Source organism: Odontesthes bonariensis, chromosome 20 (assembly GCF_027942865.1).
Source record: "Odontesthes bonariensis isolate fOdoBon6 chromosome 20, fOdoBon6.hap1, whole genome shotgun sequence".
Lineage (NCBI taxonomy): Eukaryota > Metazoa > Chordata > Actinopteri > Atheriniformes > Atherinopsidae > Odontesthes > Odontesthes bonariensis.
Window position 1 is genome coordinate 18,258,092 of NC_134525.1, and position 12,611 is coordinate 18,270,702.

A 12,611-nucleotide genomic window follows, 5' to 3' on the forward strand; every position below is an offset into this window, starting at 1 on the left:
ATGTTATCGGTAGTGAGAGGGGCTTTTGCCCAGAGAGTGTAATGTTATTAGTTTGCGCTAAGTTAGCTCGCTGGTTATCCGAACACTACCGCATCTCAGAAGAAACCGGCAGTGACTAACAACGATTTCTATGGATAGACATCTATTAATGTGCAATTTTAGAGAGCTGACAAACACAGGTTCGTCTTTGAAAAGGTTCAACCGTCCTACCGGCTGTTATGGACAACGTGAAATCACGCAGGTAGGTGCCAGCAATGACAATGATAGAGTCATGTGTTAGTACGCGGCTCACTTGCCATCTGTTTGTTTTACCCGTACTAAAACGAGTTCATAAAATGACGCGAAATAGGTTTTGTATAGGTGTCCTGTTTGCAGGGGGGTGGTAACTTGATGTGTTTTCATGCCGCGCACCTGCAGTCATTCTGCAGCGAGGTCAATTTAGGAGATTTACCAAAGGTAGCCGAAGAAAAGCTCAGTTATGTAATAACGGAGTATCTTGAAAATAAGGATGAGTAGAGTAATATTTTAGGTTAAAATGCACTTACTATCTACAAAACGACGGATGTTTGCAACACTGGCTTCAGTATCGCTGTCATTTTAGTCTTATTTAGTTAATTTATTGCATGGTAGGCGCGCAGGTCATGGTCAAACCCCAGATCTGCAACAGAAAAACTGAAAACGCACAACCTGACCATGACAGGTTGGATTGGGCTTCAGTAAACAGAGCATTTTTTCCTGCTTAAATTATTTGTTAGGATTGTTTCTTTGAAAAACAATTAACTGAAAGAAAAAAAACTACACAAGGAAAAAAAAAAACGTGGGCTGTAATTATATATTGATAAATTACTTTTTTTTCCAGCTGATTTTTTCTTCTCTGAATCCTGTGTTCCTGCAAAAAAGAAAAGTACTTAGAAGTGCCCCCCAAGCCCCGAGTACCACTGTAGGCATAGATTATGTGTATTCAGAAACAGCTATTTTGAAAGTGTGTGTGTGTGTGTGTGTGTGTGTGTGTGTGTGTGTGTGTGTGTGTGTGTGCGTGTGTGTGTGTGTGTGTGTGTGTGTGTGTGTGTGTGTGCGTGTGTGTGTGTGTGTGCGTGTGCGTGTGTGGACATGCTGTGTCGATAGATTTGTCCACATGTAAAACTTTAAACCCCAGACAACATTAATATGTGATTTCAAGCTGTTTATTGTGTCTTATAACAACCTGAATAAGCACATTATGTCTGAACTCCATCACAACCTTCCTTGTGAGCTTTTTGTCATGACAACAGTTCAGGGTTTTGTCCTGTTGAATCTACATCTTGAGTCTTAACAATTTCACCCGAACTTCTTATGACTGACATATTCACTTTGCGCTGACTGTGCATTCTCAGTATGTCGGGGGTTACTGATTTTTGCTTCTTAACATTTCCGAGGTTAAGAGGTGAATAATTAACACGCTGAGCTAAATTAACGGGGGTTGTGTAAGCGTGGCTCCTGTTTAACTTTTTGAACAACTGGACCGTTAGGGCTTTGCAATTCCCCTGACCACACCCCAGCCCACCTCGTCGCCACACTCACCCTCGTACACCTCTGCAAGAGAAAGAGTCTGTTGATGTAGGATCCCCCCTTTCCTCCAGTCACCTTACACCCCTCCTTCCTGCTCAGCCATAGGTCCTCACTCGAGCACATTTCTCTTTGCTCTGAATGAGTGAATCAAATCACATTTGAGTTCAGTTGCCAAATTCAGGTTTCCACACTGAGGAACACCTTTCATCCACATACTGACACAACACCTGAGGAAAGCCATTACTTTGTGTGCATGTGTGTGTAGTTGTAAAGGTCTGCGATGCGTACCAGCTCTTAGGAGCAGCTTGGGAATGCAGCTCGTCCTCCCTTTATTAAAATCTCTGCGGCCACAAAGTCAGTGCACGGTGATTCCTGCCAACTTCAACGGTATCAGGGATTTTTATTTTGGATTTTTCCAGTTAACATGTGGTTACTTTATGATATTAATTTGTGAAATCTGGCCAAAATAAGACTAGTTAATTACGGTAATTGTTTTTACTTGTACATATATATACTCCACTCTCCATCTTACCTATTTAATTTTTTTGTTTCTTTGCCTATAAGCTTATTACTGAGCATTTCCTGCAGTATGATTGTTTATGATTCCTTAGTGGGATGATGTTGAAAGTCACCGCTGCTCTATTTTTTTTTTAATCTCATATTTTACAGCACTATTGACCGGGACAAAGATTCTTGAATCACTTTGTTTCCTATCGGGATATGCGAAAGCATCTTGTAATTGCCATCCACATTTCAGTCTTTCCTTTATTGTCTTGTCCTGCTTCTTTTTGGCGTAACATCGGCAGAGACAGTCAGCAGCACCCAGTGAGTTGACTGAATACATGCAGTATTTGCTGATGTTTCTCTCAGTCTTTTCGCCTCTACGACCATGTCAGATAAAGTCGCTGGCAGCTAATGCCGTTAGCGGGAATTACACTTCTTTCAGCAACAGTTACACTAAGAAGTTAACATTCTTCCATCTTCCAGGGTGTTTATTTGACTTCAATCTAATTTGCTTTGTGATTTTTTATTTATTTTTTCCCCCTCGTGTATTAATAGCACCGATGAGGATGAAGAGCTGCACTCCACAGATCCAGAAAGTAAAGAGAAGGTCAAAGATAAAAAGACCCTGTGCAAAATAAAGTGGTCACGAGACGAGGTAAGTTTCGCAGAGATGCACATGACCTCTGGACTGAGAATTTGCTGGTTACTTGAGAGACTGAAACTGAGACGTCGTACTGCATGTTATTTGTATTTAGTCATCTTGCAATTTCGACATGTTTCAATGTTTGTGATTCACATTGCAAGGAATCATTTAATGTACCTTATTTTAGTCAGTTGTGCATTTAAAAAGCAAAGTCTGAAAATGTCTCTGCCTCCTCTTTTCTTAAGGACGAAAAGCTGAAAAAGCTTGTTGAGCAGCATGGAACAGAATCCTGGAAATTGATCGCTAACTTCTTTCCAGTAAGTGTCGGCATACCTCTTCATCTAAACCAATTGCTTCTCCTACTAATGGAGTCTTATTCATGACCTGCTGGTCAACCTCTTTCCTGCTGCGAGTAGCTGTAACTAGAAAGCAACACTTATTTAAGGCAATAAGGAGTAAATGTGGCTGGTGGTGTGGTGTGATGAGGTGTTGCACTTTGTGTGTCTCTATCACAGGGGAGGACAGATGGTCAGTGTCAGCACCGCTGGCAGAAGGTGCTGAATCCTGAGCTAGTGAAAGGACCCTGGACAAAAGAGGAGGATCAGAAGGTAAGAGGAGCTGGGGGGTTCTGTTCTGGACTGAAAGAGGGATGACTAAAGAGGAAGATGATACTGGGGAAAGAGCAAAGCTGTTGGGAGGGAAGAGGCCAGCACACTCTGTTTGGAAAAAAAACACGCGTCACAACATGTAATGTAACTTTTTCATTCAGACTAACACTGCCGTGCATATGCTTTCTCCCCGCCGAAAAGCTTTTTGTTTTCTTTTTCTCCTTGGCTTTTCTATTTGTGTGTGTGTAAAGCAAGTGCTCCACTATGTCATTCCTAATAAAAGGCAGACTTTCCAAGGCAGTAGTTAATGCACAGCCCTGTCTTTGACACAGAGACCAATATCGTTCTTAGATGAGTATTGCATTCCTTAAATGGATCAGTATTGCTGCAGAATGTCGAGTATCATGTCTCATTCACTCAGAACTTTGGCATCATTACAGAAAAACAAAACTATCAATAGTAGCGGGTCTCGCCAAGAATGACATCATAACATTTTTCTGTCTTGACACAAACGGCCAAACAAGCTCTGCTGCTGCCTCACTCAAGGTTTTCTGAACACTGTTCCCCGCTTTTTAGCTTGTGACATTCTTAAACAAGCTTGTAGTTTGAATGATTCGGTTCGATTTTTACTCCGTATTTTCATGAAATAAATCATAGAGGACAGAACTGGAATATGCAGAAGTGTAGGATTAGAACTTCTTGATGTTTTCAGTAAAAACATAAACACCTCAGCAGCTCTAAATACCCCCAAACCGGTGTCTGTGCAGGTGATCGACCTGGTCCACAAGTATGGCCCCAAGCGCTGGTCAGTTATTGCGAAGCACCTCCAGGGAAGGATTGGAAAGCAGTGCCGTGAACGGTGGCACAACCACCTGAACCCAGAGGTGAAGAAGTCCTCATGGACTCAGGAGGAGGATCGAATCATCTATGAAGCGCACAAGCGTCTCGGCAACCGCTGGGCAGAGATCTCTAAGCTTCTTCCTGGACGGTAATGTGACGTCACACGTAAACGTCTGCTTTCAGTTGGAGCAACGCAACCATCAATGTGCCTAAAATTATCATTCTGCCCCCCCAAACAGGACCGACAACTCCATCAAGAACCATTGGAATTCCACCATGAGGAGAAAGGTGGAGCACGAAGGTTACCTGCAAGACGGCTGCAAGAATTTCACTTCCTCTGCTGGTGTGAAGAGGCGTCACAACAAACCTTGTCCCCCAACTCCAACAGAGCCCCAGCACTGTGACCACAGTCCTCTGCCTGTGGCAGGACCCAACCAGGTCCATTTTTAGTCTGTGTTCTTCACCTTGTATTCTAAATCCTCTTATTTGTATATCTAACATCTTTATTGTTAACCCTCTATGACGCTCTGTCCTTTAGTTGGCTGGTTATACGTATGGTCCTCACAGTGGACACATGATGGACAATCTCCCTGAAAATTCAAGCTTCATATCAGTGAGTATTTGTATTCATATTTCTGTGCCTGCTGCTAGAAAAAACTTTCCACTTTCTTTTTTTTCCTAAACTTTCTGCATTTATTCGTGTGATTTCTAACAAATCAAGCAAATCAAATACTTGACTGTCCTGTTATTTTCACCTAACAAAATCGTAAATATTTGTAAATTTGTTGTGTTTTTGTCTCCTTTTCCTAATTTTCTTATCTCTCCTCCTACCATTCCTTGTTTCCTCTCGACCTCTCCTCTTGGACGTTGTTTATTCCAGCCATCCTGCCTGGATGATCCTGACAGAGAGCAAAGAATTAAGGAGCTTGAGCTACTGCTAATGTCAGCAGAGAGTGAAGTCCACCGACAAGTGCAGTGCAGAGGTTCATGTGTAAGAACACACTCTGAATGTGTGTTAGCATAACTAGTCAGCATAGGCTGTGTGAGTTTGTAGCTTACGTACACTGTAAAAAGGCTCATATCATCCTAAATTATATAGATTTGCTGCGCATAAAGAAATCAAAGAAAAATGACAGACGAGTACAAATGACTTTTCTTGTCTGTCGCTTCATCTGATTTGAATAAAGACAAATAAATCCAGTCTCTTTAATGGAAAAGATGGAAATTATGACTTTACACAATGAACTTTTTGCAGTGTATACACATGAAAACAAGAATGGCTCTCAAAGATGCCTACCTGTAGCTTCATTTGCTGTATTGTTGCTATAGTAACTACTTTCCACATCTCGCTACTTACTCAGACTAGCCTGCAGCTGTGTGTAGTAGTCACCCCACTTCCTGCTGTCACTGCAGTTTCAGACATAAAGCTGCTCCCTTATCCCCTCCAGTCTTCATCCCTCAAACACACCCTCATTCATCAAGCAGCTTGGTTGAAACTCTGCTTTCTGTTTCTCCTGTTATTCTGTCCCCACTGACATTCTTTTCTTACTTCATTCACCGCATTCATTTATGACCCCATTCCTCCGTGACTTCCCATTGGACCATTTACAAACCAGCCACAGATAATTAGAAGATGATGCAAAGGGAAACTAATTTTACTCCACATCTCCCATCGTCACAACATCGGACGCCATCTAACAGCAGTGTTCTCTCTGCTGTCCCTCAGAGTGTGGAGCCGTACCCAGCCTGGTCAGACAGTGTGTCAGATGACACGCTGACCACAAGTAGCAGCAGCCTGGAGGAGCGTGCTGAGAGAGGACTTTGGAGGGGTCCAGGGATCCCGCCGGGAGCTCCAGCACAGCTTCCTGTCTCTCCGAGCAAATTCCTGGCTGCAGAGGCCAACACTGTGCTCTCCAACCTGCAGACCATCCCAGAGTTTGCAGAAACCATGGAGCTCATTGACTCAGTGAGCAGCAAATGGAAGCAAACCAGTCTGAATTTGTTGATCACACATGATGAATGTATTAAAGATCTACTGTAGATGTCTTTTGCTCTGCAGGACCCCGCTGCATGGAGCGATGTAGCCAGCTTTGATATGTCAGAGACGGCGTCGCCGCCCAGGCACAACCAGGCAGGCTACACCCCTCTGCTTCAAGAGAAGACCGCTTACAATCCAATGGGCTATGCGGTCAACACTCCCACTGCTATTTCAGGCCATGACAGGAACTGTGATCCATTTGGTTTGGGAGGTGTCACCTCCCTGACACCCATCAACTCATCCAAACCCACCCAAGCGTCTACTGGGAGGAAGAGAAGAGAGAGGGGAGAACCGTTGTGTGACAGGACTTGCTCCTCCTTCTTGGAGAATATCTCCAACTCACCCAAGAAAACGCCCACAAAGTCACAGGCTTTCACTCCGTCGCGGGTAAACGAAACCTGCTTTTCTTTCTTTGTACACCGAAACCTTTAATTAGGACTTTTATCTCATAGTGCAACATGTCTGTCTGCCTTTCCAGTTCTGTAACATATCTGGGGCTGAGCATCTGAATCTGGATGATCCTACCCTCACCTCAACTCCTGTGTGTGCTCAAAGGTGCCTCCTTAACACGCCTCTCCACAAAGAAACCACACCTAAGCACCAGAAAGAGAACGATGGGTAAATTAATAATCAGTGAAATTAAGCTAGAATTCTCATTGTGTAGAGAAATTTAATGTAATGACAATGTTAACTGTGTAGTTCCAGGACCCCAAAATTCCTAAAAAATATTACAATTCCAACCCCGAGGACACCAACTCCCTTCAAAAATGCTTTGGCTGCCCAGGAGAAAATGCACGGGCCTCTAAAGATGGAGGTAAAGTTTTTTTTTGTGAACAGTTGACTTTAATGCTACTTGCGCTTGTGTTTGTACTCATCCTGCTGTGTTTTGCAGCCACAGCCTTTGGCGTTTCTAGAAGAGGACATTCGAGAAGTTCTGAAGCAGGAAACTGGGACAGATATCTTCAACAAGGCAGATTTCCATCCAGAACACAGAGCATGGAAACATAATGTATGTATAAATGTATGTAAAATCTGTGCACTCCTTAAATGAAATGCAAACTTGTGCGGATTTAACACTGTCAACAAATCGCGGATTTCTACATTCAGATGGATGGACCAGCTAGAAAAGTGCGCAAGTCTCTTGTGCTCGACCCTTGGGTCAAAGACAACCTTGATGTCCAACTTTTCCAAGAGCAGCTCAACATTGCACAGGTAAGTTACCGTGACAACACCTCAAATCATAGCTTCCTATTCTACAATGGAGCTGCACAACAGTTAAAACAGTATTGAGGTTTGGTTAGGCGTGGAAAGTCATTGGTTGATCATACATAAATGTTTGATGTGTTTAAGCTGTTGTGTTTGATTGAAGTTAGTTTAAAGAAAAAAAAAAGCTAATTTGAAATTTAAGTTGGGACAGAGAAAACAGAAGACTGAAAAAAAATATTGTGCTGTTATTGATCATCACAAAAAATGATTGATTTAATTGTCAACAAGTCCGAAGCTTAATTGTGTGTAAAAGGTGCACAGATCGATGAACATAATGTAAAATCCTTCATACTCTCTACACAATACAGTGATCAAACATCAAAGTGTGTTCAGTCAGAGGCTCCTTCAGCTCTAGTGCAACAAAGAATGTTTCAGGAGGTTATTCCTGCCTGTCCCAGACCTGAACTGAGGAACAGTGGAAAACTGTCCCGTGCTCTGAAAAATCAAACCAGGAAACTGTTTTACGCTTCATCCTCAAATTTTAAAAGAAGAGGAACTATCTGGTCATGGTGTTATTTGACATAAAAATACTCTTGCAAATAGTGAGGGACGTCCACATAATCCAAGTATGTGTGCCGTTGTATAAAGTTGTTGTATTCAAAATATTTTAAGGTTTAGTATGATTATTCTGAATGATTTTTTAGCAATATACATGTATGTATAGCCACATGTGCTAACCAGAGCGGATCCAACATTGTGGTAAAAATATACTTATTGTAACTGTATTTTTAAAAGGTTCTGGCTTGCTTTTGAAATAGAAATACTCCTTTGTCATAAGTTACATCATTCACTTAATGTCATGTCACAGGTGTCAGAGGAGAGTCTACTTACAAGCTCCTCGCTGGTCACCCCAATCACTGATAGAGAGGAGGGAAGCCGCCCTGTGACTTGTGAGAAAGAGGAGTCCTCGTTGGGAGTCCATATTCATCCTCACCACTTTACGGGCCCCCAAATGAAGAGGTTTAATTCCTCCCACAAAGCACCAAAACCCGCCACTGCGCAGGTGTGTTAAACAAAACAAACCTGCATGAAATGTTTGAAGTCTTTTTGAATTCACTTATCTTTCCTTGTGTCATTTATAAAATAAAACAGGATGCATGGAGAATCTGCCATCAAGTTCATGAGTAAATGTAAATGATAGGATACGTTATAAAGCACAGAGTACATGAATGATGTTGGGTTTTGTCTGAGAGCAGATTTCTTAGCCACCGATCACTTTCTCTGCAGGTGAGTGAGTGGGAAGCAGTGGTTTATGGGAAGACTGAGGACCAGCTGATCATGACAGAACAGGCTCGTCAGTACCTGAATCCCTACCCGTCGTCTGGCGCTACCTCGAGGGCTCTTGTGCTTTAAAGCCGTCCAATCCCCCAGCTACACAAGAAGCACTACATCTGTCCAGCAACTACAACCTCCACTGAGTCCTGTTAGAGACAATCCAGTGAATCTTTTGTAACAGAAACAAAACTGCCAAGGACGTCTGCAAAGAAGCACGGCTGCTGGTACTGTTTTTTATTGCATTTCTAGGTCAATTGCTCCAAGTTCTTCTCTATTTTGAACAAACACAACTCGGCTACGGTAGCAGATCGTTTTCAGGACTAGTCACTAGATCGGTCTGCACACACAGTGGCTGTGCAAGTGGTGTGTATCGCTTGCAGGGGCTGCTTCGGACTGTTATATCATTAATATATTGTTTAAATGACAAGAAACACACTCGTCACCGTGTAACTCCTCCAGCTTCTTTTACTAAACTGCCCCGTTGCCATTGTCGGATAAAAGAAAAACACACGCGTGTTGCATTTGTAGGATTTTATAAGACACCCATGTACTGTTTTATTTATTTTTTTAAGAGATCTCGTCCAGTACAGAACATAAGGTTTACCAGTAGTTATGAATTATAGAATCAACACGCAACTTTGTGGGCTTTTATTTCTAAGAGTTGCCAAGAAGCTTATCCAAGGTGATGTGAAGTTTTGAAGATGGAAATAAGACGCTGTCAGTATTGCACTACTGAGTTGATTTTTTGATTTTTTTTTTCCTTGCTGAGAAAGGAGCAATGTTTTTAAGGGCAAACTGGACGGGCACTGGTGATGGTATCTGTTTTACAACACAGCATTTCCTTTCCAAGGCCACTGAGTCCGTGGAGACGTCAGTTGAATGTATTTCATTGCAATGTACGTGTGAAAGAACCTCAAACGTGGAAGGGTACATCAATGTTTATTTGTTTGTTTTATTTATTTTCTGACAGATCTAAAGCTTAGATATTAATATAAATCGGACACCATGAGTTTAAAAAAAAAAAATTTTATTAGTTCAGCTTCGTTGACAAAGCAGCCTAAAAAGAAACTCTCACTGTTCACAGTTTGGGGAACAAAAAACTTTGGCCAGATGTTTCAGTGTGTCACGGCTGACACCGACAAGTTTTCACGTCACAAACATCAGCGTTTGGTTGAGAAGGGTATAGTTTACATGAAGGTTGTAGGTTTTATTTATTTAATGTCTACTAATTTATTTATTTCTTTAAAAAGAAAAAAACGTTTAAGAGAAATTATTGAAGAATTTTATTGTCTTTTCTCCTTCAAAGTCAGGATCGGTCAAACCAATTAGCTTCATTTCGCCACGTTAGAAGAACATGCACTGCCACTAAGTTTATTCGAATTTCTCTTCCCGATCAGACAAATAATCATTTTGTAGTTGTATGTATGATCTTGTAACATATAGATAGGATTTTTTCTTTTTTTTTTTTCTTCATCTAATTCAAATGTATTTCTCGCTATTAGGTAGCAAGACTCCATCTCCGACCTCTAATCATAGACAAATTGCACTTTTTACTCATTTGAATTCAAACGTTTCTTTGTTCATTCTCATGATGTAGCTCTTGTGTGGGTGAGTGTGTTTAAGATGAGTGTTTCCCTTTGTTTTGAGCGCTGACATGAAGTTGACCGTGCTGCTTGATTTTTAACATATTATATTCTCTTGTTCTGCTGCAGAAGTGCGTATTTAAAGCACATTTTATAAAAACCTTGCAATAACAGACAGGTGGCTCTGAGTAAAAACACAAGAGCAGCCAGTATCTCCTTGTATCCTGCTGAAAATCCCTAGAACAAGACCCTGAATCATTGCCTGCACACCTGTTTATTTGCCTCTCTGCATTGCAGCAAAATGCATACAGTACAATGTAAATACATGTGAATTTGGGTGCGACTGAAAAGGAAATTTATTGCACTGTCTTCCATGTTAACAGCCTGATTTGTGGCACTTTTTAACCATTCTGAAGCATTTTCTATAATCCGCACTACAGCTATAAACAGTCATCATGTATTATCTGCATTAGTGGATCCAGTATTAGTTACAATCTGGATTATCCTGCATTAGGCCTTCGAGTGAGAATAAGAAGGGAAGCTTGTCAGGGAGATCAAGTGGAAAGATCAGGAGCATTTGGTACAGACAGTTTATTAGCATCAGTATAAGTTATTCATATTTGAATCTGGTGGCTGAGGTGTGTCTAATCTGTACATATTTGTGTTGTATGTTCTGTTATTTGGTTTGAGTTGTGTTTGTACATTCCATTTGTTAAGTCTGAGATGATATGTTGAATGTTAACAACACTTGGCCATGTAACGACATAGGTTTTGAGGGAATTAAGTACATATACAGGATAGTAGCAGCTGTCATATACTGCTGTAGTTATGTATGAGCAATACACAAGATGCTGGACTTTGCTTTCATTTACAAGGTGATTCACAGGTGTAACCTTTGTGCTATTTTATGTACCATTTTTAGTTGAAGTCATAACCAAGGTACCATAGAAATCCTACCAGCTGTCTTTGTAACCATGTACTTGATTTGGAAAAAAATAAATGCATCTTTTGCATGACTTCTTTGGCGTTTTGACATTCCTGTGTTCTGTGCATTTTTCCACATCTTTCTTCCTCTGCCAAGTGCCCCAGTACAAATTTGTACATAGCGTTTCCCACATAATAAAGATTTCTGATGATCTTTAGTTTTTCTGACATGCTCACAGCAGGCATGGCAACATCCTGAGTTCTTGCCAAAAAGCCGATTTTCCCGAGTGCCATTTTCACTGGGAAAATGGAAACTGGGATCCTCTATCTTTAATCGCATCGTGTTGCTTTTCCGACCGTGGAGTTGACAGTCAAGCAGGTGAGGGCTAGGTTCAACAGCTGATCGACGGCTTTAAGCTGATTCCCCTATCATACGTGAATGTATATGTTGGTCATGCTGTTAACTTGGCCTGGGGTCTGGGGACACGAGCCCCCTCCACCAGAACAAGAAGCCTCTCCACAGGGTCAGCTGCTGGCCCTAAAGGGGCCCACTCACCCATGACTTAATGCCCTCGGGCTCTTTTGTCCTTTAGGCTGTTGGTTTTAAAGGCCCATTCACTCAATTGCCCCCCAAATGGAGGGAGGCAAAGAACGTGACGACCTGCCTTATGATGGGGCAGCAGCGCGCGTGCATGCAAACAATGTACGCATAAACACGCAGTCGCCAATAGCACGCCATGTCCACTTAATCAATCTGTCCTCCCTTCGCTCTCATTCGTGGGTAGGCCTTTTGTTCTTGGGCGACCAAAACATATAGTTGAAAGATGTCAGGAACCTTTTGCCTCTTAATTGGTTATTGGCAGCAGGCCTTCAACCTTATGCTTCCTGTATAATTTTAGGGGAAGTATTTTTGAAACTGGGGACAAGCTTGTTTCATAGAAATATATAGTTTGTATTGTCTGATTTATAAAATATATCAACATTGTAGAGCTTCCACTTTTCCCTCTATACCTCTAATCAGTCTACAAGGATTATACAAAGTAAGGTGTGTGTGGCCATTTTTGTCACAACTTTGTACACTAAAGATATAAAACAGAGCCTTCAGGCATATGACAAAAAGCCCCACAGACTTCATTCTCCAAGCACGCACTCCCACACGCACACTGTTTGGCTTTGTGTATGCTAGACAGCAGATGGCAGCCCATTATAGGGCTGACGGAGCAGTCATCTGGCAGGCACCCCGTTGCCCCTCCTCCTTCTCCCCCACCCCCCAGAAAACACCCAACACAACGCAGCAGGGATAGGAGTTTTTAGGCGGGAGAGTCCACAGCCCTAAAAAGTGTGTGTGTGCGTGGGTGTTAGAATTGGACCCTGGCCTTTCC

General features: G+C 42.0%; 1 protein-coding gene across 3 annotated transcripts; it reads left to right on the forward strand.

Annotated features, from left to right (window-relative positions):
* The first annotated feature begins 78 nt into the window (after positions 1-78).
* Positions 79-11,262, forward strand: mybl1 (v-myb avian myeloblastosis viral oncogene homolog-like 1). Of its 3 annotated transcripts, none has more exons than XM_075452103.1 (16): positions 79-241; positions 2,608-2,707; positions 2,941-3,012; positions 3,211-3,303; positions 4,071-4,291; positions 4,383-4,581; positions 4,682-4,756; positions 5,024-5,134; positions 5,870-6,109; positions 6,185-6,568; positions 6,660-6,799; positions 6,881-6,995; positions 7,074-7,190; positions 7,289-7,393; positions 8,256-8,450; positions 8,675-11,262. In XM_075452103.1, exons 1-16 carry the CDS (start codon positions 219-221, stop codon positions 8,798-8,800), a joined length of 2,316 nt encoding a protein of 771 aa, XP_075308218.1. In that variant the 5' UTR covers positions 79-218; the 3' UTR covers positions 8,801-11,262. The 3 variants fall into 3 exon arrangements, with proteins under 3 accessions (XP_075308218.1, XP_075308219.1, XP_075308220.1); XM_075452104.1 differs by having other exon boundaries at positions 6,203-6,568; XM_075452105.1 differs by lacking the exon at positions 5,024-5,134.
* The last annotated feature ends 1,349 nt before the right edge of the window (positions 11,263-12,611 follow it).

Coding starts and splice junctions, on each gene's coding strand:
- mybl1 (XM_075452103.1), top strand. CDS start 219: ATGGACAACGTGAAATCACGCAG. Junction 3,304..4,070: donor CAAAAGAGGAGGATCAGAAG/GTAAGAGGAGCT, acceptor GTGTCTGTGCAG/GTGATCGACCTGGTCCACAA. Junction 6,569..6,659: donor AGGCTTTCACTCCGTCGCGG/GTAAACGAAACC, acceptor CTGCCTTTCCAG/TTCTGTAACATATCTGGGGC.